General features: G+C 48.3%; 1 protein-coding gene across 7 annotated transcripts in view; it reads right to left on the reverse strand.

Annotated features, from left to right (window-relative positions):
* Nucleotides 1-27,256, reverse strand: part of LOC116371842 (puratrophin-1) — a 144,744-nt gene that overhangs the window by 93,949 nt on the left and 23,539 nt on the right. For all 7 annotated transcript variants that reach the window (XR_004209041.1, XM_031820919.1, XM_031820918.1 and 4 more), the window contains exons 7-10: nt 26,496-26,644; nt 16,919-17,057; nt 9,157-9,279; nt 6,297-6,488 (exon numbers count right to left, since the gene is read on the reverse strand). Coding sequence is in view for 6 of the 7 variants with exons in the window: in XM_031820919.1 (XP_031676779.1) it covers nt 6,297-6,488; nt 9,157-9,279; nt 16,919-17,057; nt 26,496-26,644 (603 nt within the window). In the remaining variant the exon portion in view is untranslated. The remainder of the gene's footprint in view (nt 1-6,296; nt 6,489-9,156; nt 9,280-16,918; nt 17,058-26,495; nt 26,645-27,256) is intronic.

Here is a 27,256-nt window from a genome sequence, read left to right on the forward strand (position 1 = left end):
GCTGGCTAGCTGGCTGACTGACTGACTGGACACTGAGCGATAAACATTGATAGAGGGCTGCTGATATTTTAGTGTCTGAGAGTATTGGCTCTGGAGAGACAACAGACGACAAGCTTGGCTGACTGACTGACTGGCTGGCTAGCTGACTGGCTGGCTGGCTGACTGACCGGCTGACTGACTGGCTGGCTGGCTGGACACTGAGTGATAAACATTGATAGAGGGCTGCTGATATTTTAGTGTCTGAGAGTATTGGCTCTGGAGAGACAACAGACGACCAGCTTGGCTGGCTGACTGACTGACTGACTGACCGGCTGACTGGCTGACTGACTGACTGACCGGCTGACTGACTGACTGACCGGCTGACTGACTGACTGGCTGACTGGCTGGCTGACTGGCTAGCTAGCTGACTGACTGGCTGGCTGACTGGCTGACTGGCTGGCTGGCTGACTGGCTGGCTGACTGGCTAGCTAGCTGACTGACTGACTGGCTGACTGGCTGGCTGGCTGGCTGGCTGACTGGCTGGCTGACTGACTGGCTGGCTGGCTGGCTGGCTGGCTGACTGGCTGGCTGGCTGGCTGACTGGCTGGCTGGCTGACTGACTGGACACTGAGCGATAAACATTGATAGAGGGCTGCTGATATTTTAGTGTCTGGAGTATTGGCTCTGGAGAGACAACAGACGACAAGCTTGGCTGACTGACTGACTGGCTGGCTAGCTGACTGGCTGGCTGGCTGACTGACCGGCTGACTGACTGGCTGGCTGGCTGGACACTGAGTGATAAACATTGATAGAGGGCTGCTGATATTTTAGTGTCTGAGAGTATTGGCTCTGGAGAGACAACAGACGACCAGCTTGGCTGGCTGACTGACTGACTGACTGACCGGCTGACTGGCTGACTGACTGACTGACCGGCTGACTGACTGACTGACTGGCTGGCTGACTGGCTAGCTAGCTGACTGACTGACTGGCTGACTGGCTGGCTGACTGGCTGACTGGTTGACTGGCTGGCTGGCTGGCTGGCTGGCTGACTGGACACTGAGTGATAAACATTGATAGAGGGCTGCTGATATTTTAGTGTCTGAGAGTATTGGCTCTGGAGAGACAACAGACGACCAGCTTGGTTGAACTGACTCAGTGTTATTCCGTATGAGAAGGCTACCGTAAAGTCAAATACACCTGGCCAGTTCAGGGGTTCAACCGGGTTAATCACATCATCTATACTGAGTTCAAAGTCAACCCCTGGAACAGGTTTGTCAAGTCAGACATTTTCTTCAGCAGACTGTTAACGAGTTTAAATTGAGGACCGACAGATAAGACCTCTCTACTGGTTAATGTTTATGGAGTTGGTTAACTTGTCTAAGGTCCTGTTCTGTCTAAGTCTCTACAGAGCTTACAGTATGCCTTGTCTAAGATCCTGTTCTGTCTAAGTCTCTACAGAGCTTACAGTATGCCTTGTCTAACATCCTGTTCTGTCTAAGTCTCTACAGAGCTTACAGTATGCCTTGTCTAACATCCTGTTCTGTCTAAGTCTCTACAGAGCTTACAGTATGCCTTGTCTAAGATCCTGTTCTGTCTAAGTCTCTATAGCAGCTCAGAGCTTACAGTATGCCTTGTCTAACATCCTGTTCTGTCTAAGTCTCTACAGAGCTTACAGTATGACTTGTCTAAGATCCTGTTCTGTCTAAGTCTCTACAGAGCTTACAGTATGCCTTGTCTAAGATCCTGTTCTGTCTAAGTCTCTACAGAGCTTACAGTATGACTTGTCTAAGATCCTGTTCTGTCTAAGTCTCTATAGCAGCTCAGAGCTTACAGTATGCCTTGTCTAACATCCTGTTCTGTCTATGTCTCTACAGAGCTTACAGTATGACTTGTCTAAGATCCTGTTCTGTCTAAGTCTCTACAGAGCTTACAGTATGCCTTGTCTAAGATCCTGTTCTGTCTAAGTCTCTACAGAGCTTACAGTATGCCTTGTCTAAGATCCTGTTCTGTCTAAGTCTCTACAGAGCTTACAGTATGCCTTGTCTAAGATCCTGTTCTGTCTAAGTCTCTACAGAGCTTACAGTATGCCTTGTCTAAGATCTTGTTCTGTCTAAGTCTCTACAGCAGCTCAGAGCTTACAGTATGCCTTGTCTAAGATCTGACTGAGACAAGGAAGTGACTGACAATGTCGTGACCTCACACACACACACACTCTGTGTGTATGGCTGTGGTGAGAGACAATTGTATGTCAAGGCAGTGAAGTCACAGGTCACTGAGAGACCTCTTTGTAACACAGTGTGTCTACAGTCCCTCCTGACACTGCTCTAAGACACACACACACACACTAGAGGTGTGTGGTCTGCTGTTTGTTCACCCGCACAGACCCACAATTACTAATAGCCCATCCGTAACCACCCGTCTATACGTGATAAAGTGAAATATATAGGAAGATGCGTTGTAAGGTACAGTCAGAGACAGCAGAAAGATATTTGGACAGGGTGCAGGCTTTTTTGGGGCCTACTTCTGCTTATAATTTTCGTCAACTTGTCTATAATGAGATACATGCAGCTCCTCTTCTGTCAGTACTTGTTGCCCTAGAAGACTAAATAAACCCTATTGCTCAACAGAATAATGTTATGACGTGATAGAATGAATCACTCTAGTTGACATCGGTCAAGTTCTCTGTCATCTCCACTCCTTTAAGGAACTAAAATATTATTTTTAGGGACCAGGGAGAAAATGCAAAAAAAAAAAAATGACCGGAATTTTTTTTCTGCATCAGTTTGACCCGTAGAAAGGAAAATAGAATGCTGTGAAAAACGACCCAATGTGTTTCTGATCAGATGTCAGGTCGGCTTGGATGCATATTTTATGTGGTTGAAATACTATCAGCTTTTATGATGCTGATAAAGATAGCACCTTTACAGACGTTCCCTTACTACACATTCTCTCTCGATACTGATAAAGAGGGCACCTTTACAGACGGTCCCTAACTACACACTCACATTCTCTCTAGATGCTGATAAAGAGGGTACCTTTACAGACAGTCCCTAACTACACACTCACATTCTCTCTAGATGCTGATGAAGATAGCACCTTTACAGACACTCTCTAACTACACACTCACATTCTCTCTAGATGCTGATAAAGATAGCACCTTTACAGATGGTCCCTAACTATACATTCACATTCTCTCTAGATGCTGATAAAGACAGCACCTTTACAGACGGTCCCTAACTACACAGTCACATTCTCTCTAGATGCTGATAAAGATAGCACCTTTACAGACGGTCCCCTAACTACACATTCTCTCTAGATACTGAAATAAATAAATCATATTTCTCCACTACTGTTCCCGAATCAAAATGTACATTTGGTGGATCATTTTACTGCAAGAAATACTTCCATCTGCAGGAGTTACAGTCAAACAAAGAACAAAGGCTCCTGATAAAACACACCCTATGGAAGGATCCTGATAAAACACACCCTATGGAAGGATCCTGATGAAACACACCCTATGGAAGGATCCTGATAAAACACACCCTATGGAAGGATCCTGATAAAACACACCCTATGGAAGGATCCTGATGAAACACACCCTATGGAAGGATCCTGATGAAACACACCCTATGGAAGGATCCTGATGAAACACACCCTATGGAAGGATCCTGATAAAACACACCCTATGGAAGGATCCTGATAAAACACACCCTATGGAAGGATCCTGATGAAACACACCCTATGGAAGGATCCTGATAAAACACACCCTATGGAAGGATCCTGATAAAACACACCCTATGGAAGGATCCTGATGAAACACACCCTATGGAAGGATCCTGATAAAACAAACCCTATGGAAGGATCCTGATAAAACACACCCTATGGAAGGATCCTGATAAAACACACCCTATGGAAGGATCCTGATAAAACACACCCTATGGAAGGATCCTGATGAAACACACCCTATGGAAGGATCCTGATGAAACACACCCCATGGAAGGATCCTGATAAAACACACCCTATGGAAGGATCCTGATAAAACACACCCTATGGAAGGATCCTGATAAAACACACCCTATGGAAGGATCCTGATGAAACACACCCTATGGAAGGATCCTGATGAAACACACCCTATGGAAGGATCCTGATAAAACACACCCTATGGAAGGATCCTGATGAAACACACCCTATGGAAGGATCCTGATAAAACACACCCTATGGAAGGATCCTGATAAAACACACCCTATGGAAGGATCCTGATGAAACACACCCTATGGAAGGATCCTGATAAAACACACCCTATGGAAGGATCCTGATGAAACACACCCTATGGAAGGATCCTGATAAAACACACCCTATGGAAGGATCCTGATGAAACACACCCTATGGAAGGATCCTGATGAAACACACCCTATGGAAGGATCCTGATGAAACACACCCTATGGAAGGATCCTGATAAAACACACCCTATGGAAGGATCCTGATAAAACACACCCTATGGAAGGATCCTGATGAAACACACCCTATGGAAGGATCCTGATGAAACACACCCTATGGAAGGATCCTGATAAAACACACCCTATGGAAGGATCCTGATGAAACACACCCTATGGAAGGATCCTGATGAAACACACCCTATGGAAGGATCCTGATGAAACACACCCTATGGAAGGATCCTGATAAAACACACCCTATGGAAGGATCCTGATAAAACACACCCTATGGAAGGATCCTGATGAAACACACCCTATGGAAGGATCCTGATAAAACACACCCTATGGAAGGATCCTGATGAAACACACCCTATGGAAGGATCCTGATAAAACACACCCTATGGAAGGATCCTGATAAAACACACCCTATGGAAGGATCCTGATAAAACACACCCTATGGAAGGATCCTGATGAAACACACCCTATGGAAGGATCCTGATGAAACACACCCTATGGAAGGATCCTGATAAAACACACCCTATGGAAGGATCCTGATAAAACACACCCTATGGAAGGATCCTGATGAAACACACCCTATGGAAGGATCCTGATAAAACACACCCTATGGAAGGATCCTGATGAAACACACCCTATGGAAGGATCCTGATAAAACACACCCTATGGAAGGATCCTGATAAAACACACCCTATGGAAGGATCCTGATAAAACACACCCTATGGAAGGATCCTGATAAAACACACCCTATGGAAGGATCCTGATGAAACACACCCTATGGAAGGATCCTGATAAAACACACCCTATGGAAGGATCCTGATGAAACACACCCTATGGAAGGATCCTGATAAAACACACCCTATGGAAGGATCCTGATAAAACACACCCTATGGAAGGATCCTGATAAAACACACCCTATGGAAGGATCCTGATGAAACACACCCTATGGAAGGATCCTGATGAAACACACCCTATGGAAGGATCCTGATGAAACACACCCTATGGAAGGATCCTGATGAAACACACCCTATGGAAGGCTCCTGATAAAGAAACCCTATGGAAGGATCCTGATAAAACACACCCTATGGAAGGATCCTGATGAAACACACCCTATGGAAGGATCCTGATGAAACACACCCTATGGAAGGATCCTGATGAAACAAACCCTATGGAAGGATCCTGATAAAACACACCCTATGGAAGGATCCTGATGAAACACACCCTATGGAAGGATCCTGATAAAACACACCCTATGGAAGGATCCTGATGAAACACACCCTATGGAAGGATCCTGATGAAACACACCCTATGGAAGGATCCTGATAAAACAAACCCTATGGAAGGATCCTGATAAAACAAACCCTATGGAAGGATCCTGATAAAACACACCCTATGGAAGGATCCTGATGAAACAAACCCTATGGAAGGATCCTGATGAAACACACCCTATGGAAGGATCCTGATAAAACAAACCCTATGGAAGGATCCTGATAAAACACACCCTATGGAAGGATCCTGATAAAACAAACCCTATGGAAGGATCCTGATAAAACACACCCTATGGAAGGATCCTGATGAAACACATCCTAACGAAATAGCATGTGCCACACCGAGTCTTGTGAATGATGCTGAGGCAGTAAAGAGAGAGCCTGAGACAGAGAAAGAGGGGGCGAGATAGAGAGAGAATGAGAGAGAGAAGGAGAGAGAGAGAGGGTGAGAGAGAGAGAGAGAGAGAGAGAGAGGGTGAGAGAGAGAGAATGAGAGAGAAGGAGAGAGAGAGAGAGAGAGAGAGAGAGAGAAGGAGAGAGAGAGACAGGGTGAGAGACAGTGAAAGACAGAGAGAGACAGTGAGATAGCAGTTCCTCTTACCTTGTCGAAGAACTCGTAGAGACGTACGGTCTTGTCGATGTTGGTCTTGGTGTCTTCTACCCTCTGGGAGAAGTCGTGCAGGTGGACCCAGAAGGATCGAACTTTGACCTCGTACACCTGCAGCTCGGCTGACGACAAGTCTTCCCAGTGTTCTAGACGTTTCAGCAGCGCCTCACCTCCCTTACAGTGTTCCTATAGGACAGAACAGACAGTCAACTCTAACCCTTACAGTGCTCCTATAGGACAGAACAGACAGTCAACTCTAACCCTTACAGTGCTCCTATAGGACAGACAGTCAACTCTAACCCTTACAGTGTTCCTATAGGACAGAACAGACAGTCAACTCTAACCCTTAGTGTTCCTATAGGACAGAACAGACAGTCAACTCTAACCCTTAGTGTTCCTATAGGACAGAACAGACAGTCAACTCTAACCCTTACAGTGCTCCTATAGGACAGACAGTCAACTCTAACCCTTACAGTGTTCCTATAGGACAGAACAGACAGTCAACTCTAACCCTTAGTGTTCCTATAGGACAGAACAGACAGTCAACTCTAACCCTTAGTGTTCCTATAGGACAGAACAGACAGTCAACTCTAACCCTTACAGTGCTCCTATAGGACAGACAGTCAACTCTAACCCTTACAGTGCTCCTATAGGACAGAACAGACAGTCAACTCTAACCCTTACAGTGCTCCTATAGGACAGACAGTCAACTCTAACCCTTACAGTGCTCCTATAGGACAGAACAGACAGTCAACTCTAACCCTTACAGTGCTCCTATAGGACAGAATAGACAGTCAACTCTAACCCTTAGTGTTCCTATAGGACAGAACAGACAGTCAACTCTAACCCTTACAGTGCTCCTATAGGACAGAACAGACAGTCAACTCTAACCCTTACAGTGCTCCTATAGGACAGACAGTCAACTCTAACCCTTACAGTGCTCCTATAGGACATAACAGACAGTCAACTCTAACCCTTACAGTGTTCCTATAGGACAGACAGTCAACTCTAACCCTTACAGTGCTCCTATAGGACAGAACAGACAGTCAACTCTAACCCTTACAGTGCTCCTATAGGACAGACAGTCAACTCTAACCCTTAGTGTTCCTATAGGACAGAACAGACAGTCAACTCTAACCCTTACAGTGCTCCTATAGGACAGACAGTCAACTCTAACCCTTACAGTGCTCCTATAGGACAGAACAGACAGTCAACTCTAACCCTTACAGCGCTCCTATAAGACAGAACAGACAGTCAACTCTAACCCTTACAGTGCTCCTATAGGACAGAACAGACAGTCAACTCTAACCCTTACAGTGCTCCTATAGGACAGAACAGACAGTCAACTCTAACCCTTACAGTGTTCCTATAGGACAGACAGTCAACTCTAACCCTTACAGTGCTCCTATAGGACAGAACAGACAGTCAACTCTAACCCTTACAGTGCTCCTATAGGACAGACAGTCAACTCTAACCCTTACAGTGCTCCTATAGGACAGACAGTCAACTCTAACCCTTACAGTGCTCCTATAGGACAGAACAGACAGTCAACTCTAACCCTTACAGTGCTCCTATAGGACAGAATAGACAGTCAACTCTAACCCTTAGTGTTCCTATAGGACAGAACAGACAGTCAACTCTAACCCTTACAGTGCTCCTATAGGACAGAACAGACAGTCAACTCTAACCCTTACAGTGCTCCTATAGGACAGACAGTCAACTCTAACCCTTACAGTGCTCCTATAGGACAGACAGTCAACTCTAACCCTTACAGTGTTCCTATAGGACAGAACAGACAGTCAACTCTAACCCTTACAGTGCTCCTATAGGACAGAACAGACAGTCAACTCTAACCCTTACAGTGTTCCTATAGGACAGAATAGACAGTCAACTCTAACCCTTACAGTGCTCCTATAGGACAGAACAGACAGTAACTTGTATAGCTCACACACACACACACACACACACACACACACACACACACACACACACACACACACACACACACACACACCGGTAGGATTGTCAAATGTTTGCCTGTCGACATTACTTTAACACCTCTGAACAAAATGTCGGCAGTCAATCTCTTTTGTGTTCACACAGCAAAGACCTTGACGTCGTCAGTCACTCAACCTTGTTACAATACTCCAAACCTGAAGGTGGCAGTAGTGTTGTTTGGCAACGCATGTCCGTGTTATTAGCTTAGCTTATGGTCTAGATTCCAATGTTATCTAGCTATCTAGCTAGCTGCGCTAATGTTGCTATTTTGTATAAAGCCCCTGTAGATAACAGCCAGATCCCACAGCTAGATAACTAAAAAAACAACTGCATTCACTTTCCATGATCCCATACTGCCAGCGGCAGCCCATAGCCAAATGTTTAGCTAACGAACGTTAGCATATTCGCTAGCTAGCGCAACATAGCTAAGCTAGCTAAGGACACTGCACTAAGTCGGCAGCTAATTGACAGGCGGCTGTTTCATGGAAACTAATCCATTGTGATTTAATTATAATGTCAATACTAGCTAGTATTAGCATTATAATGTGGTTGTTAGCTAGCATGGAGGACGTATTTAGTGTTTGTGTGCATTGTGTCTGTGCACGATCCCATAGCCTACATTATGAAGTGATACTGGCCCATGACATGTAACCGTGGATGTCAGTCAGACAGCCAGTCAGTCAGACAGCCAGTCAGTCAGTCAGTCAGCCAGACAGACAGTCAACCAGTCAGTCAGTCAGTCAGTCAGTCAGAGGTACCTACGTAGGCAGCAGTGTAGCGGGAGAGAGAGACAGCCAGCCAGTCAGCCAGCCAGTCAGCAAGTCAGTCAGTCAGTCAGTCAGTCAAAGGTACCTACGTAGGCAGCAGTGTAGAAGTCTCTGAAGAGGGTCTGTTTCCTATGCAGCTGCTCCAGAGAATCCTCCAGCTCTCCGAGCGTTCTCAGACGGCTCTCTCCAACCTCCTCAATCCAGTCACTCACCTGCACACACACACACACACACACACACACACACACACACACACACACACACACACACACACACAGGTCAATATGTTACTATTCCCTCTACTAGAATCCTCCAGCTCTCCGAGCGTTCTCAGACGGCTCTCTCCTACCTCCTCAATCCAGTCACTCACCTGCACACACACACACACACACACACACACACACACACACACACACACACACACACACACACACACACACACACACACACACACACACACACACACACACACACACACACACACACACACAGGTCAATATGTTACTATTCCCTCTACTAGAATCCTCCAGCTCTCCGAGCGTTCTCAGATGACTCTCTCCTACCTTTATTATACACAGATTTAAAATATCTATTGATAACAAATGTTTATTTTGGGACTGGAGTGAGTCAGATGATGTTGTTGGAGTGAGTCAGATGATGTTGTTGGAGTGAGTTAGAGGATGTTGGGGTGAGTTAGAGGATGCTGGAGTGAGGAGTGAGACAGAGGATGTTGGAGTGAGTTAGAAGATGTTTGAGTGAGTCAGAAGATATTGGAGTGAGTTAGAGGATGTTGGAGTGAGTTAGAAGATGTTGGAGTGAGTCAGAAGATGTTGGAGTGAGTCAGATGATGTTGGAGTGAGACAGATGATGTTGGGGTGAGTCAGATGATGTTGGAGTGAGACAGATGATGTTGGGGTGAGTCAGAAGATGTTGGAGTGAGTCAGATGATGTTGGAGGGATGTTGGAGTGAGTTAGAAGATGTTGGAGTGAGTTAGAAGATGTTTGAGTGAGTTAGAGGATGTTGGAGTGAGTTAGAAGATGTTGGAGTGAGTCTGAAGATGTTGGAGTGAGTCAGAAGATGTTGGAGTGAGTCAGAAGATGTTGGAGTGAGTCAGAAGATGTTGGAGTGAGTTAGAGAATGTTGGAGTGAGTTAGAAGATGTTGGAGTGAGTCAGAGGATGTTGGAGTGAGTCAGAAGATGTTGGAGTGAGTCAGAAGATGTTGGAGTGAGTTAGAAGATGTTGGAGTGAGTCAGAAGATATTGGAGTGAGTCAGAAGATGTTGGAGTGAGTCAGAAGATGTTGGAGTGAGTCAGAAGATGTTGGAGTGAGTTAGTATATTTTTTTTAAAGAGAGAAAAGAAACGACTATTCATGTTAATCTGAGAGACTGTTATTATGTGTTATTGTGATCCAAATGATACGGACCCTGATTTTAACTTTCATTGTTCATTTGTTTATCTTTCATGGAAGATTCTTTATCCATAAAACGAAGTGGACGGAGAACAAACCCCTCTTCACATTATTTACTTAGATGTATTTTGGGGTATACGTTGTGGAATTGTTAGATATTACTGCATTGTCGGGGCTAGAAGCACAAGCATTTCACTACACAATAACATCTGCTAACCATGTGTATGTGACCAATAACATCTGCTAACCATGTGTTTGTGACCAATAACATCTGCTAACCATGTGTATGTGACCAATAACATCTGCTAACCATGTGTATGTGACCAATAACATCTGCTAACCATGTGACCAATAACATCTGCTAACCATGTGACCAATAACATCTGCTAACCATGTGACCAATAACATCTGCTAACCATGTGACCAGTAACATCTGCTAACCATGTGACCATTAACATCTGCTAACCATGTGACCAATAACATCTGCTAACCATGTGACCAGTAACATCTGCTAACCATGTGACCAGTAACGTCTGCTAACCATGTGTATGTGACCAATAACATCTGCTAACCATGTGACCAATAACATCTGCTAGCCATGTGACCAATAACATCTGCTAACCATGTGACCATTAACATCTGCTAACCATGTGACCAATAACATCTGCTAACCATGTGACCAATAACATCTGCTAACCATGTGACCAATAACATCTGCTAACCATGTGACCAATAACATCTGCTAACCATATGACCAATAACATCTGCTAACCATGTGACCAATAACATCTGCTAACCATGTGACCATTAACATCTGCTAACCATGTGACCAATAACATCTGCTAACCATGTGACCAATAAATTTGTATTTGATTTTAAACGGTTGACGAGATAGAGCCCCTATCCCTATAACCAGCCCCTATCCCTATAACCAGCCCCTATCCCTATAACCAGCCCATATCCCTATAACCAGCCCCTATCCCTATAACCAACCCCTATCCCTATAACCAGCCCATATCCCTATAACCAGCCCCTATCCCTATAACCAGCCCCTATCCCTATAACCAGCCCCTATCCCCAGCCCCTATCCCTATAACCAGCCCCTATCCCTATAACCAGCCCCTATCCCCAGCCCCCTATCCCTATAACCAGCCCCTATCCCTATAACCAGCCCCTATTCCTATAACTAGCCCCTATCCCCAGCCCCCTATCCCTATAACCAGCCCCTATCCCTATAACAGCCCCTATCCCAGCCCCTATCCCTATAACCAGCCCCTATCCCAGCCCCTATCCCTATAACCAGCCCATATCCCTATAACCAGCCCCTATCCCTATAACCAGCCCCTATCCCTATAACCAGCCCCTATCCCTATAACCAGCCCCTATCCCTATAACCAGCCCCTATCCCCAGCCCCCTATCCCTATAACCAGCCCCTATCAATATAACCAGACCCTATCCCTATAACCAGCCCCTATTCCTATAACTAGCCCCTCCCCAGCCCCCTATAACCAGCCCCTATCCCTATAACCAGCCCCTATTCCTATAACTAGCCCCTATCCCCAGCCCCCTATCCCTATAACCAGCCCCTATCCCTATAACAGCCCCTATCCCTATAACCAGCCCCTATCCCCAGCCCCCTATCCCTATAACCAGCCCCTATCCCTATAACATCCCCTATCCCCAGCCCCTATCCCTATAACCAGCCCCTATCCCTATAACCAGCCCCTATCCCTATAACCAGCCCCTATCCCTATAACCAGCCCCTATCCCTATAACCAGCCCATATCCCTATAACCAGCCCCTATCCCTATAACCAGCCCCTATCCCTATCCCCAGCCCCTATCCCTATAACCAGCCCCTATCCCCAGCCCCCTATCCCTATAACCAGCCCCTATCCCTATAACCAGCCCCTATTCCTATAACCAGCCCCTATCCCCAGCCCCCTATCCCTATAACCAGCCCCTATCCCTATAACAGCCCCTATCCCAGCCCCTATCCCTATAACCAGCCCCTAACCCCAGCCCCCTATCCCTATAACCAGCCCCTATCCCTATAACAGCCCCTATCCCCAGCCCCTATCCCTATAACCAGCCCCTATCCCTATAACCAGCCCCTATCCCTATAACCAGCCCCTATCCCTATAACCAGTCCATATCCCTATAACCAGCCCCTATCCCTATAACCAGCCCCTATCCCTATAACCAGCCCCTATCCTTATAACTAGCCCCTATCCCTATAACCAGCCCCTATCCCTATAACCAGCCCCTATCCCTATAACCAGCCCCTATCCCTATAACCAGCCCCTATCCCTATAACCAGCCCCTATCCCCAGCCCCCTATCCCTATAACCAGCCCCTATCCCTATAACCAGCCCCTATCCCTATAACCAGCCCCTATTCCTATAACTAGCCCCTATCCCCAGCCCCCTATCCCTATAACCAGCCCCTATCCCTATAACCAGCCCCTATCCCTATAACCAGCCCCTATTCCTATAACTAGCCCCTATCCCCAGCCCCCTATCCCTATAACCAGCCCCTATCCCTATAACAGCCCCTATCCCTATAACCAGCCCCTATCCCCAGCCCCCTATCCCTATAACCAGCCCCTATCCCTATAACATCCCCTATCCCCAGCCCCTATCCCTATAACCAGCCCCTATCCCTATAACCAGCCCCTATCCCTATAACCAGCCCCTATCCCTATAACCAGCCCCTATCCCTATAACCAGCCCATATCCCTATAACCAGCCCCTATCCCTATAACCAGCCCCTATCCCCAGCCCCCTATCCCTATAACCAGCCCCTATCCCTATAACCAGCCCCTATTCCTATAACCAGCCCCTATCCCCAGCCCCCTATCCCTATAACCAGCCCCTATCCCTATAACAGCCCCTATCCCAGCCCCTATCCCTATAACCAGCCCCCTATCCCTATAACCAGCCCCTATCCCTATAACAGCCCCTATCCCCAGCCCCTATCCCTATAACCAGCCCCTATCCCTATAACCAGCCCCTATCCCTATAACCAGCCCCTATCCCTATAACCAGTCCATATCCCTATAACCAGCCCCTATCCCTATAACCAGCCCCTATCCCTATAACCAGCCCCTATCCTTATAACTAGCCCCTATCCCTATAACCAGCCCCTATCCCTATAACCAGTCCATATCCCTATAACCAGCCCCTATCCCTATAACCAGCCCCTATCCCTATAACCAGCCCCTATCCCTATAACCAGCCCCTATCCCTATAACCAGCCCATATCCCTATAACCAGCCCCTATCCCTATAACCAGCCCCTATCCCTATCCCCAGCCCCTATCCCTATAACCAGCCCCTATCCCCAGCCCCCTATCCCTATAACCAGCCCCTATCCCTATAACCAGCCCCTATTCCTATAACCAGCCCCTATCCCCAGCCCCCTATCCCTATAACCAGCCCCTATCCCTATAACAGCCCCTATCCCAGCCCCTATCCCTATAACCAGCCCCTATCCCCAGCCCCCTATCCCTATAACCAGCCCCTATCCCTATAACAGCCCCTATCCCCAGCCCCTATCCCTATAACCAGCCCCTATCCCTATAACCAGCCCCTATCCCTATAACCAGCCCATATCCCTATAACCAGTCCATATCCCTATAACCAGCCCCTATCCCTATAACCAGCCCCTATCCCTATAACCAGCCCCTATCCTTATAACTAGCCCCTATCCCTATAACCAGCCCATATCCCTATAACCAGCCCCAATCCCCAGCCCCTATCCCTATAACCAGCCCCTATCCCTATAACCAGCCCCTATCCCTATCCCCAGCCCCTATCCCTATAACCAGCCCCTATCCCTATTCCCAGCCCCTATCCCTATAACCAGCCCCTATCCCTATAACCAGCCCCTATCCCTATCCCCAGCCCCTATCCCTATAACCAGCACCTATCCCTATTCCCAGCCCCTATCCCTATTCCCAGCCCCTATCCCTATAACCAGCCCCTATCCGTATCCCCAGCCCCTATCCCTATAACCAGCCCCTATCTCTATAACGAGCCAATATCCCTATCCCCAGCCCCTATCCCTATAACCAGCCCCTATCTCTATAACCAGCCCCTATCTCTATAACCAGCCCCTAATCCTATAACCAGCCCCTATCCCTAGAACCAGCCCCTATCCCAAAACCAGCCCCTATCCCTATAACCAGCCCCTATCCCTACAACCAGCCCCAGCCCCTATCCCTATAACCAGCCACTATCCCTATAACCAGCCACTATCCCTATAACCAGCCCCTATCCCTATAAACCAGCCCCTATCCCTATAACCAGCCCCTATCCCTATAACCAGCCACTATCCGTATAACCAGCCACTATCCCTTATAACCAGCCACTATCCCTATAACCAGCCCCTATCCCTATAACCAGCCCCTATCCCTATAACCAGCCCCTATCCCTATAACCAGCCCCAAGCCCTATAACCAGCCACTATCCCTATAACCAGCCCCTATCCCTATAACCGGCCACTATCCCTATAACCAGCCTCTATCCCTATAACCAGCCACTATCCCTATAACCAGCCCCTAGCCCTAGCCCCTATCCCTATAACCAGCCCCTATTCCCAGCCCCTATCCCTACAACCAGCCCCTATCCTTATCCCCAACCCTATCCCTATAACCAGTCCCTATCCCCAGCCCCTATCCCTATTCCCATCCCCTATCCCCATACCTATCCCCACCCCTATCCCCAGCCCTATACCCCAGCCCTATCCCTATCACTAGCCCTATCCCCAGCCCTATACCCCAGCCCAATACCCCAGCCCTATATCCCAGCCCTATACCCCAGCCCCATACCCCATCCCTATACCCCAGCCCCATACCCCATACCCCAGCCCCATACCCCAGCCCAAAACCCCCAGCCCTAACACCCAGCCCTATACCCAGCCCTAACACCCAGCCCTATACCCAGCCCTACCCAGCCCTATACCCCGGCCCTATACCCCAGCCCTATACCCCAGCCCTATACCCCAGCCCTAACACCCAGCCCTATACCCCAGCCCTAACACCCAGCCCTATACCCCAGCCCCTAACACGCAGCCATATACCCCAGCCCTATACCCCAGCCCCATACCCCAGCCCAAAACCCCCAGCCCTAACACCCAGCCCTATACCCAGCCCTAACACCCAGCCCTATACCCAGCCCTACCCAGCCCTATACCCCAGCCCTATACCCCAGCCCCTAACACGCAGCCATATACCCCAGGCCTATACCCCAGCCCTATACCCCAGCCCTATACCCCAGCACTAACACGCAGCCCTATACCCCAGCCCCTAACACCCAGCCCTACACCCCAGCCCCTAACACCCAGCCCTATACCCCATCCCTATACCCATCCCTATACCCCAGCCCTATACCCCAGCCCTATACCCAGCCCTATACCCCAGCCCTAACACCCAGCCCTATACCCAGCCCTATACCCCAGCACTATACCCCAGCCCTATACCCCAGTCCTATACCCCAGTCCCTAACACCCAGCCCTAACACCCAACCCTATACCCAGCCCTATACCCCAGCCCTATACCCAGCCCTATACCCAGCCCTATACCCCAGCCCTAACACCCAGCCCTAACACCCAGCCCTAACACCCAGCCCTATACCCAGCCCTATACCCCAGCCCTATACCCAGCCCTATACCCCAGCCCTATACCCCAGCCCTAACACCCAGCCCTATACCCAGCCCTATACCCGAACCCTATACCCCAGCCCTATACCCCAGCCCTAACACCCAGCCCTATACCCAGCCCTATACCCGAACCCTATACCCCAGCCCTATACCCCAGCCCTAACACCCAGCCCTATACCCGAACCCTATACCCAGCCCTAACACCCAGCCCTATACCCAGCCCTAACATCCAGCCCTATACCCAGCCCTATACCCCAGCCCTATACCCGAACCCTATACCCCAGCCCTAACACCCAGCCCTATACCTGAACCCTATACCCAGCCCTAACACCCAGCCCTATACCCAGCCCTATACCCCAGCCCTATACCCCAGCCCTAACACCCAGCCCTAACAACAAGCCCTATACCCAGCCCTATACCCCAGCCCTATATCCAGCCCTATACCCCAGCCCTAACACCCAGCCCTATACCCCAGCCCTATACCCCAGCCCTAACACCCAGCCCTATACCCAGCCCTATACCCCAGCCCTATACCCGAACCCTATACCCCAGCCCTATACCCCAGCCCTATACCCAGCCCTATACCCCAGCCCTACACCCGAACCCTATACCCAGCCCTAACACCCAGCCCTATACCCGAACCCTATACCCCAGCCCTATACCCCAGCCCTATACCCAGCCCTATACCCCAGCCCTATACCCCAGCCCCATACCCCAGCCCTATACCCCAGCCCTATACCCCAGCCCTATACCCCAGCCCTAACACCCAGCCTCTCTCACCTCCTTGAATCCCTGCTCCAGACTCTTGAACTCCATGATAAAGTCCAGTTCCTGAGTGCGTTGGTTGGACAGCATCACCAGCTTGTGAACCAGCTCATCCACCTGATCGTACAGACCAGCCACAACCTCTACGGCATCTCTGGAGGGACACACAGAGAGAGAGAGACAGTCCTTTAGACTTCCAGCAGGACAGATAGAGGCAGGCTCCTTTAGACTTCTCTACGGCATCTCTGGAGGGACACACAGAGAGAGAGACAGTCCTTTAGACTTTAGACCAGCAGGACAGATAGAGGCAGGCTCCTTTAGTAGACAGTACAGTAGTTCCTCAGTCCAAGACAACGTTTCCTTGCACAGTAGAAACAAGACACTTTCAGCTAGGAAAGACTCTCTTGACTCAGACGACAGCTAGGATAGACTCTCTTGACTCAGACGACAGCTAGGATAGACTCTCTTGACTCAGACGACAGCTAGGGAAGACTCCCTTGACTCAGACGACAGCTAGGATAGACTCCCTTGACTCAGACGACAGCTAGGAGAGACTCCCTTGACTCAGACGACAGCTAGGAGAGACTCCCTTGACTCAGACCACAGCTAGGATAGACTCCCTTGACTCAGACGACAGCTAGGATAGACTCTCTTGACTCAGACGACAGCTAGGATAGACTCCATTGACTCAGACGACAGCTAGGATATACTCTCTTGACTCAGACGACAGCGAGGATAGACTCCATTGACTCAGACGACAGCTAGGAGAGACTCCCTTGACTCAGACGACAGCTAGGATAGACTCTCTTGACTCAGACGACAGCTAGGATAGACTCTCTTGACTCAGACGACAGCTAGGATAGACTCTCTTGACTCAGACGACAGCTAGGAGAGACTCTCTTGACTCAGGCGACAGCTAGGAGAGACTCTCTTGACTCAGGCGACAGCTAGGAGAGACTCTCTTGACTCAGACGACAGCTAGGAGAGACTCTCTTGACTCAGACGACAGCTAGGAGAGACTCCCTTGACTCAGACGACAGCTAGGAGAGACTCTCTTGACTCAGACGACAGCTAGGAGAGACTCTCTTGACTCAGACGACAGCTAGGAGAGACTCTCTTGACTCAGACGACAGCTAGGAGAGACTCTCTTGACTCAGACGACAGCTAGGAGAGACTCTCTTGACTCAGACGACAGCTAGGAGAGACTCTCTTGACTCAGACGACAGCTAGGAGAGACTCTCTTGACTCAGACGACAGCTAGGAGAGACTCTCTTGACTCAGACGACAGCTAGGAGAGACTCTCTTGACTCAGACGACAGCTAGGAGAGACTCTCTTGACTCAGACGACAGCTAGGAGAGACTCTCTTGACTCAGACGACAGCTAGGAGAGACTCTCTTGACTCAGACGACAGCTAGGAGAGACTCTCTTGACTCAGACGACAGCTAGGAGAGACTCTCTTGACTCAGACGACAGCTAGGAGAGACTCTCTTGACTCAGACGACAGCTAGGAGAGACTCTCTTGACTCAGACGACAGCTAGGAGAGACTCTCTTGACTCAGACGACAGCTAGGAGAGACTCTCTTGACTCAGACGACAGCTAGGAGAGACTCTCTTGACTCAGACGACAGCTAGGAGAGACTCTCTTGACTCAGACTATCTTTCACCAAAATCAAACTTCTGATTTTGAACTGTAGAAAGATGTGATTGTATTGTTGACCGTTCCTCTCTGAAGAAAAGTAAATATCCCCCCCTCGTGTGCTGTCTTTAGTTGATGCTAGTCAGAGCCTGTCTGTGGTACTACTGTACACTGTGGTCATCACTGACACGGACTGACAGAGCAGGCTGACATCTCATTGGATCACCAGTTGAATTGATTGACATGGGGTGGATGTGTTGATTGAGTTGAGGAATGAGAGATAGAGATTTGATTGGATGAGCTGGTTTGAGTGACAGAGCAGAGTGTGTGTGTGTGTGTGTCCTCTACCGTGTCTATCTATCGATCTGCTTCCGTGTGTGTGCGTGTGTGTGTGTGTGTGTGTGTGTGTGTCTGTCGTTAAGGAAGCATTAGCTCAGGGCTCCAGCAGCAGACACTGACTGAGTACATTGTGAGGGAAGCCTGGGATGAAGCCCGGGTCGATGACTACAACATGACATCATAGCCCCTAGCTAGCTCTACTGTAGTCCAGTATTACAGTACACTGCATTGTCCTCACGTTATACTGTACAGCCATACTCTGTTTCCCCTACAGTTAGACCAACTCACACACACAACAGTTAGACCAACACACACACAACAGTTAGACCAACACACACACACACAACAGTTAGACCAACTCACACACACACACACACAACAGTTAGACCAACTCACACACACACACACACAACAGTTAGACCAACACACACACACAACAGTTAGACCAACACACACAAACACACAACAGTTAGACCAACACACACACACACAACAGTTAGACCAACACACACACAACAGTTAGACCAACTCACACACACAACAGTTAGCCCAACACACACACAACAGTTAGCTCAACACACACACAACAGTTAGCCCAATGTGTAATTGTGATGACCTGACCTTTGTCTGAAACATTTAAACATCTTTGTAGAGCATAAATATCAGCAGGGTGATTATATTGGAAAACCTCCTTTTAACTGAGGACAATCAGAACGGACCGTCACACACTCTGCAGGGTAGCCTAGTGGTTAGAGTGGAGGGGCGGCAGGTAGACTAGTGGTTAGAGTGGAGGTGCGGCAGGTAGACTAGTGGTTAGAGTGGAGGGGCGGCAGGTAGACTAGTGGTTAGAGTGGAGGGGCGGCAGGTAGACTAGTGGTTAGAGTGGAGGGGCGGCAGGTAGACTAGTGGTTAGAGTGGAGGGGCGGCAGGTAGACTAGTGGTTAGAGTGGAGGGGCGGCAGGTAGACTAGTGGTTAGAGTGGAGGGGCGGCAGGTAGACTAGTGGTTAGAGTGGAGGGGCGGCAGGTAGACTAGTGGTTAGAGTGGAGGGGCGGGGCGGCAGGTAGACTAGTGGTTAGAGCGTTGGACCAGTAACCAGCAGGTAGCCTAGTGGTTAGAGCGTTGGACTAGTAACCAGCAGGTAGACTAGTGGTTAGAGTGTTGGACTAGTAACCAACAGGTAGACTAGTGGTTAGAGTGTTGGACTAGTAACCAGCAGGTAGACTAGTGGTTAGAGTGTTGGACTAGTAACCAGCAGGTAGACTAGTGGTTAGAGTGTTGGACTAGTAACCAGCAGGTAGCCTAGTGGTTAGAGTGTTGGACTAGTAACCAACAGGTAGCCTAGTGGTTAGAGTGTTGGACTAGTAACCAGCAGGTAGTCTAGTGGTTAGAGTGTTGGACTAGTAACCAACAGGTAGCCTAGTGGTTAGAGTGTTGGACTAGTAACCAGCAGGTAGTCTAGTGGTTAGAGTGTTGGACTAGTAACCAACAGGTAGCCTAGTGGTTAGAGTGTTGGACTAGTAACCAGCAGGTAGACTAGTGGTTAGAGTGTTGGACTAGTAACCAGCAGGTAGTCTAGTGGTTAGAGTGTTGGACTAGTAACCAACAGGTAGACTAGTGGTTAGAGTGTTGGACTAGTAACCAGCAGGTAGACTAGTGGTTAGAGTGTTGGACTAGTAACCAGCAGGTAGTCTAGTGGTTAGAGTGTTGGACTAGTAACCAGCAGGTAGTCTAGTGGTTAGAGTGTTGGACTAGTAACCAACAGGTAGCCTAGTGGTTAGAGTGTTGGACTAGTAACCAGCAGGTAGTCTAGTGGTTAGAGTGTTGGACTAGTAACCAGCAGGTAGACTAGTGGTTAGAGTGTTGGACTAGTAACCGGAAGGTTGCTGACAAGGTACAAATCTGTCCTTCTGCCCCTGAACAGGCAGTTAGCCCACTGTTCCCCTGAACGAGGCAGTTAGCCCGCTGTTCCCCTGAACAAGGCAGTTAACCCACTGTTCCCCTGAACAAGGCAGTTAACCCACTGTTCCCCTGAACAAGGCAGTTAACCCACTGTTCCCCTGAACAAGGCAGTTAACCCACTGTTCCCCTGAACAAGGCAGTTAACCCACTGTTCCCCTGAGCAAGGCAGTTAACCCACTGTTCCCCTGAACAAGGCAGTTAACCCACTGTTCCCCTGAACAAGGCAGTTAACCCACTGTTCCCCTGAACAAGGCAGTTAACCCACTGTTCCCCTGAACAAGGCAGTTAACCCACTGTTCCCCTGAACAAGGCAGTTAACCCACTGTTCCCCTGAACAAGGCAGTTAACCCACTGTTCCCCTGAACAAGGAGGTTAACCCACTGTTCCCCTGAACAAGGCAGTTAACCCACAGTTCCCCTGAACAAGGCAGTTAACCCACTGTTCCCCTGAACAAGGCAGTTAACCCACTGTTCCCCTGAACAAGGCAGTTAACCCACTGTTTCCCTGAACAAGGCAGTTAACCCACTGTTCCCCTGAACAAGGCAGTTAACCCACTGTTCCCCTGAACAAGGCAGTTAGTCCCACTGTTCCCCTGAACAAGGCAGTTAACCCACTGTTACCCGGTGCACCGAAGACGTGGATGTCGATTAAGGCAGTCCCCCACCTCTCTGATTCAGAGGGGTTTGGGTCAAATTCGGAAGAGACATTTCAGTTGAATGGATTCTAGATACCCCCCTTTCCTGTCTGAACACACCATGTCTGCCCCCTGCTGACAGAGACAGGACACACACAACACACTACAAAAACTATCAAATCAAACCAACTATCATAGTGGTTCAGCAGAACCAGTTAGACTGAATTGGTGTAGAATGACTTGACTGTCATGTTGCCGCAGCAACGGTGGAACCAGTGTGGTGTTGCCCTAGCAACAGGCTGGCCGGCAGGGGTTCTGCTGTCATGCTAATGTCTGGCGGCATGCCGACTGGACCAGGCTGTCAATCACTATTGCTTTGTCCAGGAAGAGGGAAGGACGGGGTTAGGAAGGCATTTTCCTGAACTGTCACAACTCAGACAGACAGACAGTGGGGTTTGGTTTGGCTGTGGGATCTGATAGGCTGGGCCAGGGAGGGTGGGAGGGAGTTGTTCACAGCCTCAAACGAAGACTGTGCAAATCATAAACAATGCAAGGTGCAGAAACACCCACAGTGAGGGGTCCCGTCAGTCTGCTGACAAGGATCAATGGTTCAGAATGAGTCTGGATCTCTGTGTGTCTCCTCAGTAGGGGATCAACGGTCTGGATCTCTGTGTGTCTCCTCAGTAGGGGTTCAACGGTTCTGAATGAGTCTGGATCTCTGTGTGTCTCCTCAGTAGGGGGTCAACGGTTCAGAATGAGTCTGGATCTCTGTGTGTCTCCTCAGTAGGGGATCAATGGTTCAGAATGAGTCTGGATCTCTGTGTGTCTCCTCAGTAGGGGCTCAACGGTTCAGAATGAGTCTGGATCTCTGTGTGTCTCCTCAGTAGGGGGTCAACGGTTCAGAATGAGTCTGGATCTCTGTGTGTCTCCTCAGTAGGGGATCAACGGTTCAGAATGAGTCTGGATCTCTGTGTGTCTGTCTCCTCAGTAGGGGATCAACGGTTCAGAATGAGTCTGGATCTCTGTGTGTCTCCTCAGTAGGGGATCAACGGTTCAGAATGAGTCCGCATCTCTGTGTGTCTCCTCAGTAGGGGATCAACGGTTCAGAATGAGTCTGGATCTCTGTGTGTCTCCTCAGTAGGGGATCAACGGTCTGGATCTCTGTGTGTCTCCTCAGTAGGGGATCAACGGTCTGGATCTCTGTGTGTCTCCTCAGTAAGGGGTCAACGGTTCAGAATGAGTCTGGATCTCTGTGTGTCTCCTCAGTAGGGGATCAACGGTCTGGATCTCTTTGTGTCTCCTCAGTAGGGGATCAACGGTTCAGAATGAGTCTGGATCTCTGTGTGTCTGTCTCCTCAGTAGGGGATCAACGGTTCAGAATGAGTCTGGATCTCTGTGTGTCTCCTCAGTAGGGGATCAACGGTTCAGAATGAGTCTGGATCTCTGTGCGTCTCCTCAGTAGGGGATCAACGGTTCAGAATGAGTCCGCATCTCTGTGTGTCTCCTCAGTAGGGGATCAACGGTTCAGAATGAGTCTGGATCTCTGTGTGTCTCCTCAGTAGGGGATCAACGGTCTGGATCTCTGTGTGTCTCCTCAGTAGGGGATCAACGGTCTGGATCTCTGTGTGTCTCCTCAGTAAGGGGTCAACGGTTCAGAATGAGTCTGGATCTCTGTGTGTCTCCTCAGTAGGGGATCAACGGTCTGGATCTCTTTGTGTCTCCTCAGTAGGGGATCAACGGTTCAGAATGAGTCTGGATCTCTGTGTGTCTCCTCAGTAGGGGATCAACGGTTCAGAATGAGTCTGGATCTCTTTGTGTCTCCTCAGTAGGGGATCAACGGTTCAGAATGAGTCTGGATCTCTGTGTGTCTCCTCAGTAGGGGATCAACGGTCTGGATCTCTGTGTGTCTCCTCAGTAGGGGATCAACGGTCTGGATCTCTGTGTGTCTCCTCAGTAGGGGATCAACGGTCTGGATCTCTGTGTGTCTCCTCAGTAGGGGGTCAACGGTTCAGAATGAGTCTGGATCTCTTTGTGTCTCCTCAGTAGGGGATCAACGGTTCAGAATGAGTCTGGATCTCTGTGTGTCTCCTCAGTAGGGGATCAACGGTTCAGAATGAGTCTGGATCTCTGTGTGTCTCCTCAGTAGGGGGTCAACGGTTCAGAATGAGTCTGGATCTCTTTGTGTCTCCTCAGTAGGGGATCAACGGTTCAGAATGAGTCTGGATCTCTGTGTGTCTCCTCAGTAGGGGATCAACGGTCTGGATCTCTGTGTGTCTCCTCAGTAGGGGATCAACGGTCTGGATCTCTGTGTGTCTCCTCAGTAGGGGGTCAACGGTTCAGAATGAGTCTGGATCTCTGTGTGTCTCCTCAGCTACGACCTGGGGCCTTATAGGACAGAGAGAAGCCTCATATGGACATCACTGAGAGTCGTAGAGATGACCTTGATTACAATGCCAGTGGTGAGATACTGTATTATAACACAGACCTACAGTAGATAAACAATAGACTCTTATTTTACAGAACATGTTGCTAGGCAACAGTATGTTTATTTGTGTGTGTGTGTGTTTGTGTGTGTGTGTGTTTGTGTATATATGTATGTGTGTGTGTGTGTGTGTGTGTGTGCGTCCGTGCGTGCATGTGCGTGTGTGTGTGTCACTAGCATTGAGGCTGTGTCACCCTGTCAGCACCTCTCTCACAAAGGACCAAAATATTCCAATTGTATTTGTGACCTGCCTGGTAGACAACAGGTTGGAGACGCTGTTGTGAAACGCTGACTGACGGCCCTTCACAACAACGCAGAGAGAACGATGAGATAAACTAATTATAATATGAGGAATAAATACACAATGATAATTTGACTAAATACAAGGAGTACCAGGTAATAACATGGCTATATACAGGAAGTACCACATAATAACATGGCTATATAAAGGAAGTACCAGGTAACAACATGGCTATATACAGGAAGTACCAGGTAATAACATGGCTATATACAGGAAGTACCAGGTAATAACATGGCTATATACAGGAAGTACCAGGTAATAACATGGCTATATACAGGAAGTACCAGGTAATAACATGGCTATATACAGGAAGTACCAGGTCATAACATGGCTATATACAGGAAGTACCAGGTCATAACATGGCTATATACAGGAAGTACCAGGTAACAACATGGCTATATACAGGAAGTACCAGGTAATAACATGGCTATATACAGGAAGTACCAGGTAATAACATGGCTATATACAGGAAGTACCAGGTAATAACATGGCTATATACAGGAAGTACCAGGTAATAACATGGCTATATACAGGAAGTACCAGGTAATAACATGGTTATATACAGGAAGTACCATGTAACAACATGGCTATATACAGGAAGTACCAGGTAATAACATGGCTATATACAGGAAGTACCAGGTAATAACATGGCTATATACAGGAAGTACCAGGTAACAACATGGCTATATACAGGAAGTACCAGGTAATAACATGGCTACATACAGGAAGTACCAGGTAATAACATGGCTATATACAGGAAGTACCAGGTAACAACATGGCTATATACAGGAAGTACCAGGTAACAACATGGGTATATACAGGAAGTACCAGGTAATAACATGGCTATATACAGGAAGTACCAGGTAATAACATGGCTATATACAGGAAGTACCAGGTAATAACATGGCTATATACAGGAAGTACCAGGTAATAACATGGCTATATACAGGAAGTACCAGGTAATAACATGGCTATATACAGGAAGTACCAGGTAACAACATGGCTATATACAGGAAGTACCAGGTAATAACATGGCTACATACAGGAAGTACCAGGTAATAACATGGCTATATACAGGAAGTACCAGGTAATAACATGGCTATATAAAGGAAGTACCAGGTAATAGCATGGCTATATACAGGAAGTACCAGGTAATAACATGGCTATATACAGGAAGTACCAGGTAATAACATGGCTATATACAGGAAGTACCAGGTAATAACATGGCTATATACAGGAAGTACCAGGTAACAACATGGCTATATACAGGGAGTACCAGTGTTACCGCAGCTATAGGAACAATATGACCCCATACTGACACACAGAGTGGTGTTACTGCAGCTCCATACTGACACACAGAGTGGTGTTACTGCAGCTCCATACTGACACACAGAGTGGTGTTACTGCAGCTCCATACTGACACACAGAGTGGTGTTACTGCAGCTCCATACTGACACACAGAGTGGTGTTACTGCAGCTCCATACTGATACACAGAGTGGTGTTACTGCAGCTCCATACTGACACACAGAGTGGTGTTACTGCAGCTCCATACTGACACACAGAGTGGTGTTACTGCAGCTCCATACTGACACACAGAGTGGTGTTACTGCAGCTCCATACTGATACACAGAGTGGTGTTACTGCAGCTCCATACTGACACACAGAGTGGTGTTACTGCAGCTCCATACTGACACACAGAGTGGTGTTACTGCAGCTCCATACTGACACACAGAGTGGTGTTACTGCAGCTCCATACTGACACACAGAGTGGTGTTACTGCAGCTCCATACTGACACACAGAGTGGTGTTACTGCAGCTCCATACTGACACACAGAGTGGTGTTACTGCAGCTCCATACTGACACACAGAGTGGTGTTACTGCAGCTCCATACTGACACACAGATAAACCATTTCTCTGACTCGGCCAACCCCACCAGCACAGGAAAAATACACATATCAACAGCATTTCTCTGCAAAGCCCCAGAAGTTAGGAACTAGAGGAACCCCCCCCCCCCCCCCCCCATTTTTGAGTGAGTTGGAAATGCCCTCTAGTCAGGAGCAGGTAGCAAAACACTAAACTGAAGAACGGGAAGCACAGGTATAGAACACATAGAACAGATCTAGCACGTCTTAGCCTTTCAATGAGAATGACAGATCTATAACTCATATTGCTATGTGAATCTAGTCGGGTCGCCCAGAAAGGTTCCATATCGCAGCGTTAACGACCGAATCATTACCTGTAGTCGTCTCTGAGGCTGACACTGGTTTCCTCTTTACGGAGGCGGGACAGGATGGCTCCGCCCTCCAGCTGTAATCTAGCCAATCGGCTGTCCTCCAGGACGGTGCACATCACACCCCTGTACCTGGCAAGTAACACCTGGGCCTCCTGGGGGGTGGGGGGGGGGGTGGGGGGGGGGAGTTAGTGTTTTATACACGTGTTGCACTACAAGTCAATTAATATGTTTTCTAAACTCTTCCACAAACACCAAACACCCTTCCTAAACATTTCCTGGCCTGTAATTCAACTCTACCTGACCACTCCACTTCCTGTCCTGTCATTCAACTCTACCTGACCACTTCATATTCAACTCTACCTGACCACTCCACTTCCTGTCCTGTCATTCAACTCTACCTGACCACTTCATATTCAACTCTACCTGACCACTCCATTTTCTGCCCTCTAATTCAACTCTACCAGACCACTCCATTTTCTGTCCTGTAATTCAACTCTACCAGACCACTCCATTTTCTGTCCTGTAATTCAACTCTACCTGACCACTTCATATTCAACTCTACCTGACCACTCCACTTCCTGTCCTGTAATTCAACTCTACCTGACCACTTCATATTCAACTCTACCTGACCACTCCACTTCCTGTCCTGTAATTCAACTCTACCTGACCACTTCATATTCAACTCTACCTGACCACTCCATTTCCTGTCCTGTCATTCAACTCTACCAGACCACTCCATTTCCTGTCCTGTCATTCAACTCTAC

This window comes from Oncorhynchus kisutch, unplaced genomic scaffold (genome assembly GCF_002021735.2).
Source record: "Oncorhynchus kisutch isolate 150728-3 unplaced genomic scaffold, Okis_V2 scaffold3736, whole genome shotgun sequence".
Taxonomy (NCBI): domain Eukaryota; kingdom Metazoa; phylum Chordata; class Actinopteri; order Salmoniformes; family Salmonidae; genus Oncorhynchus; species Oncorhynchus kisutch.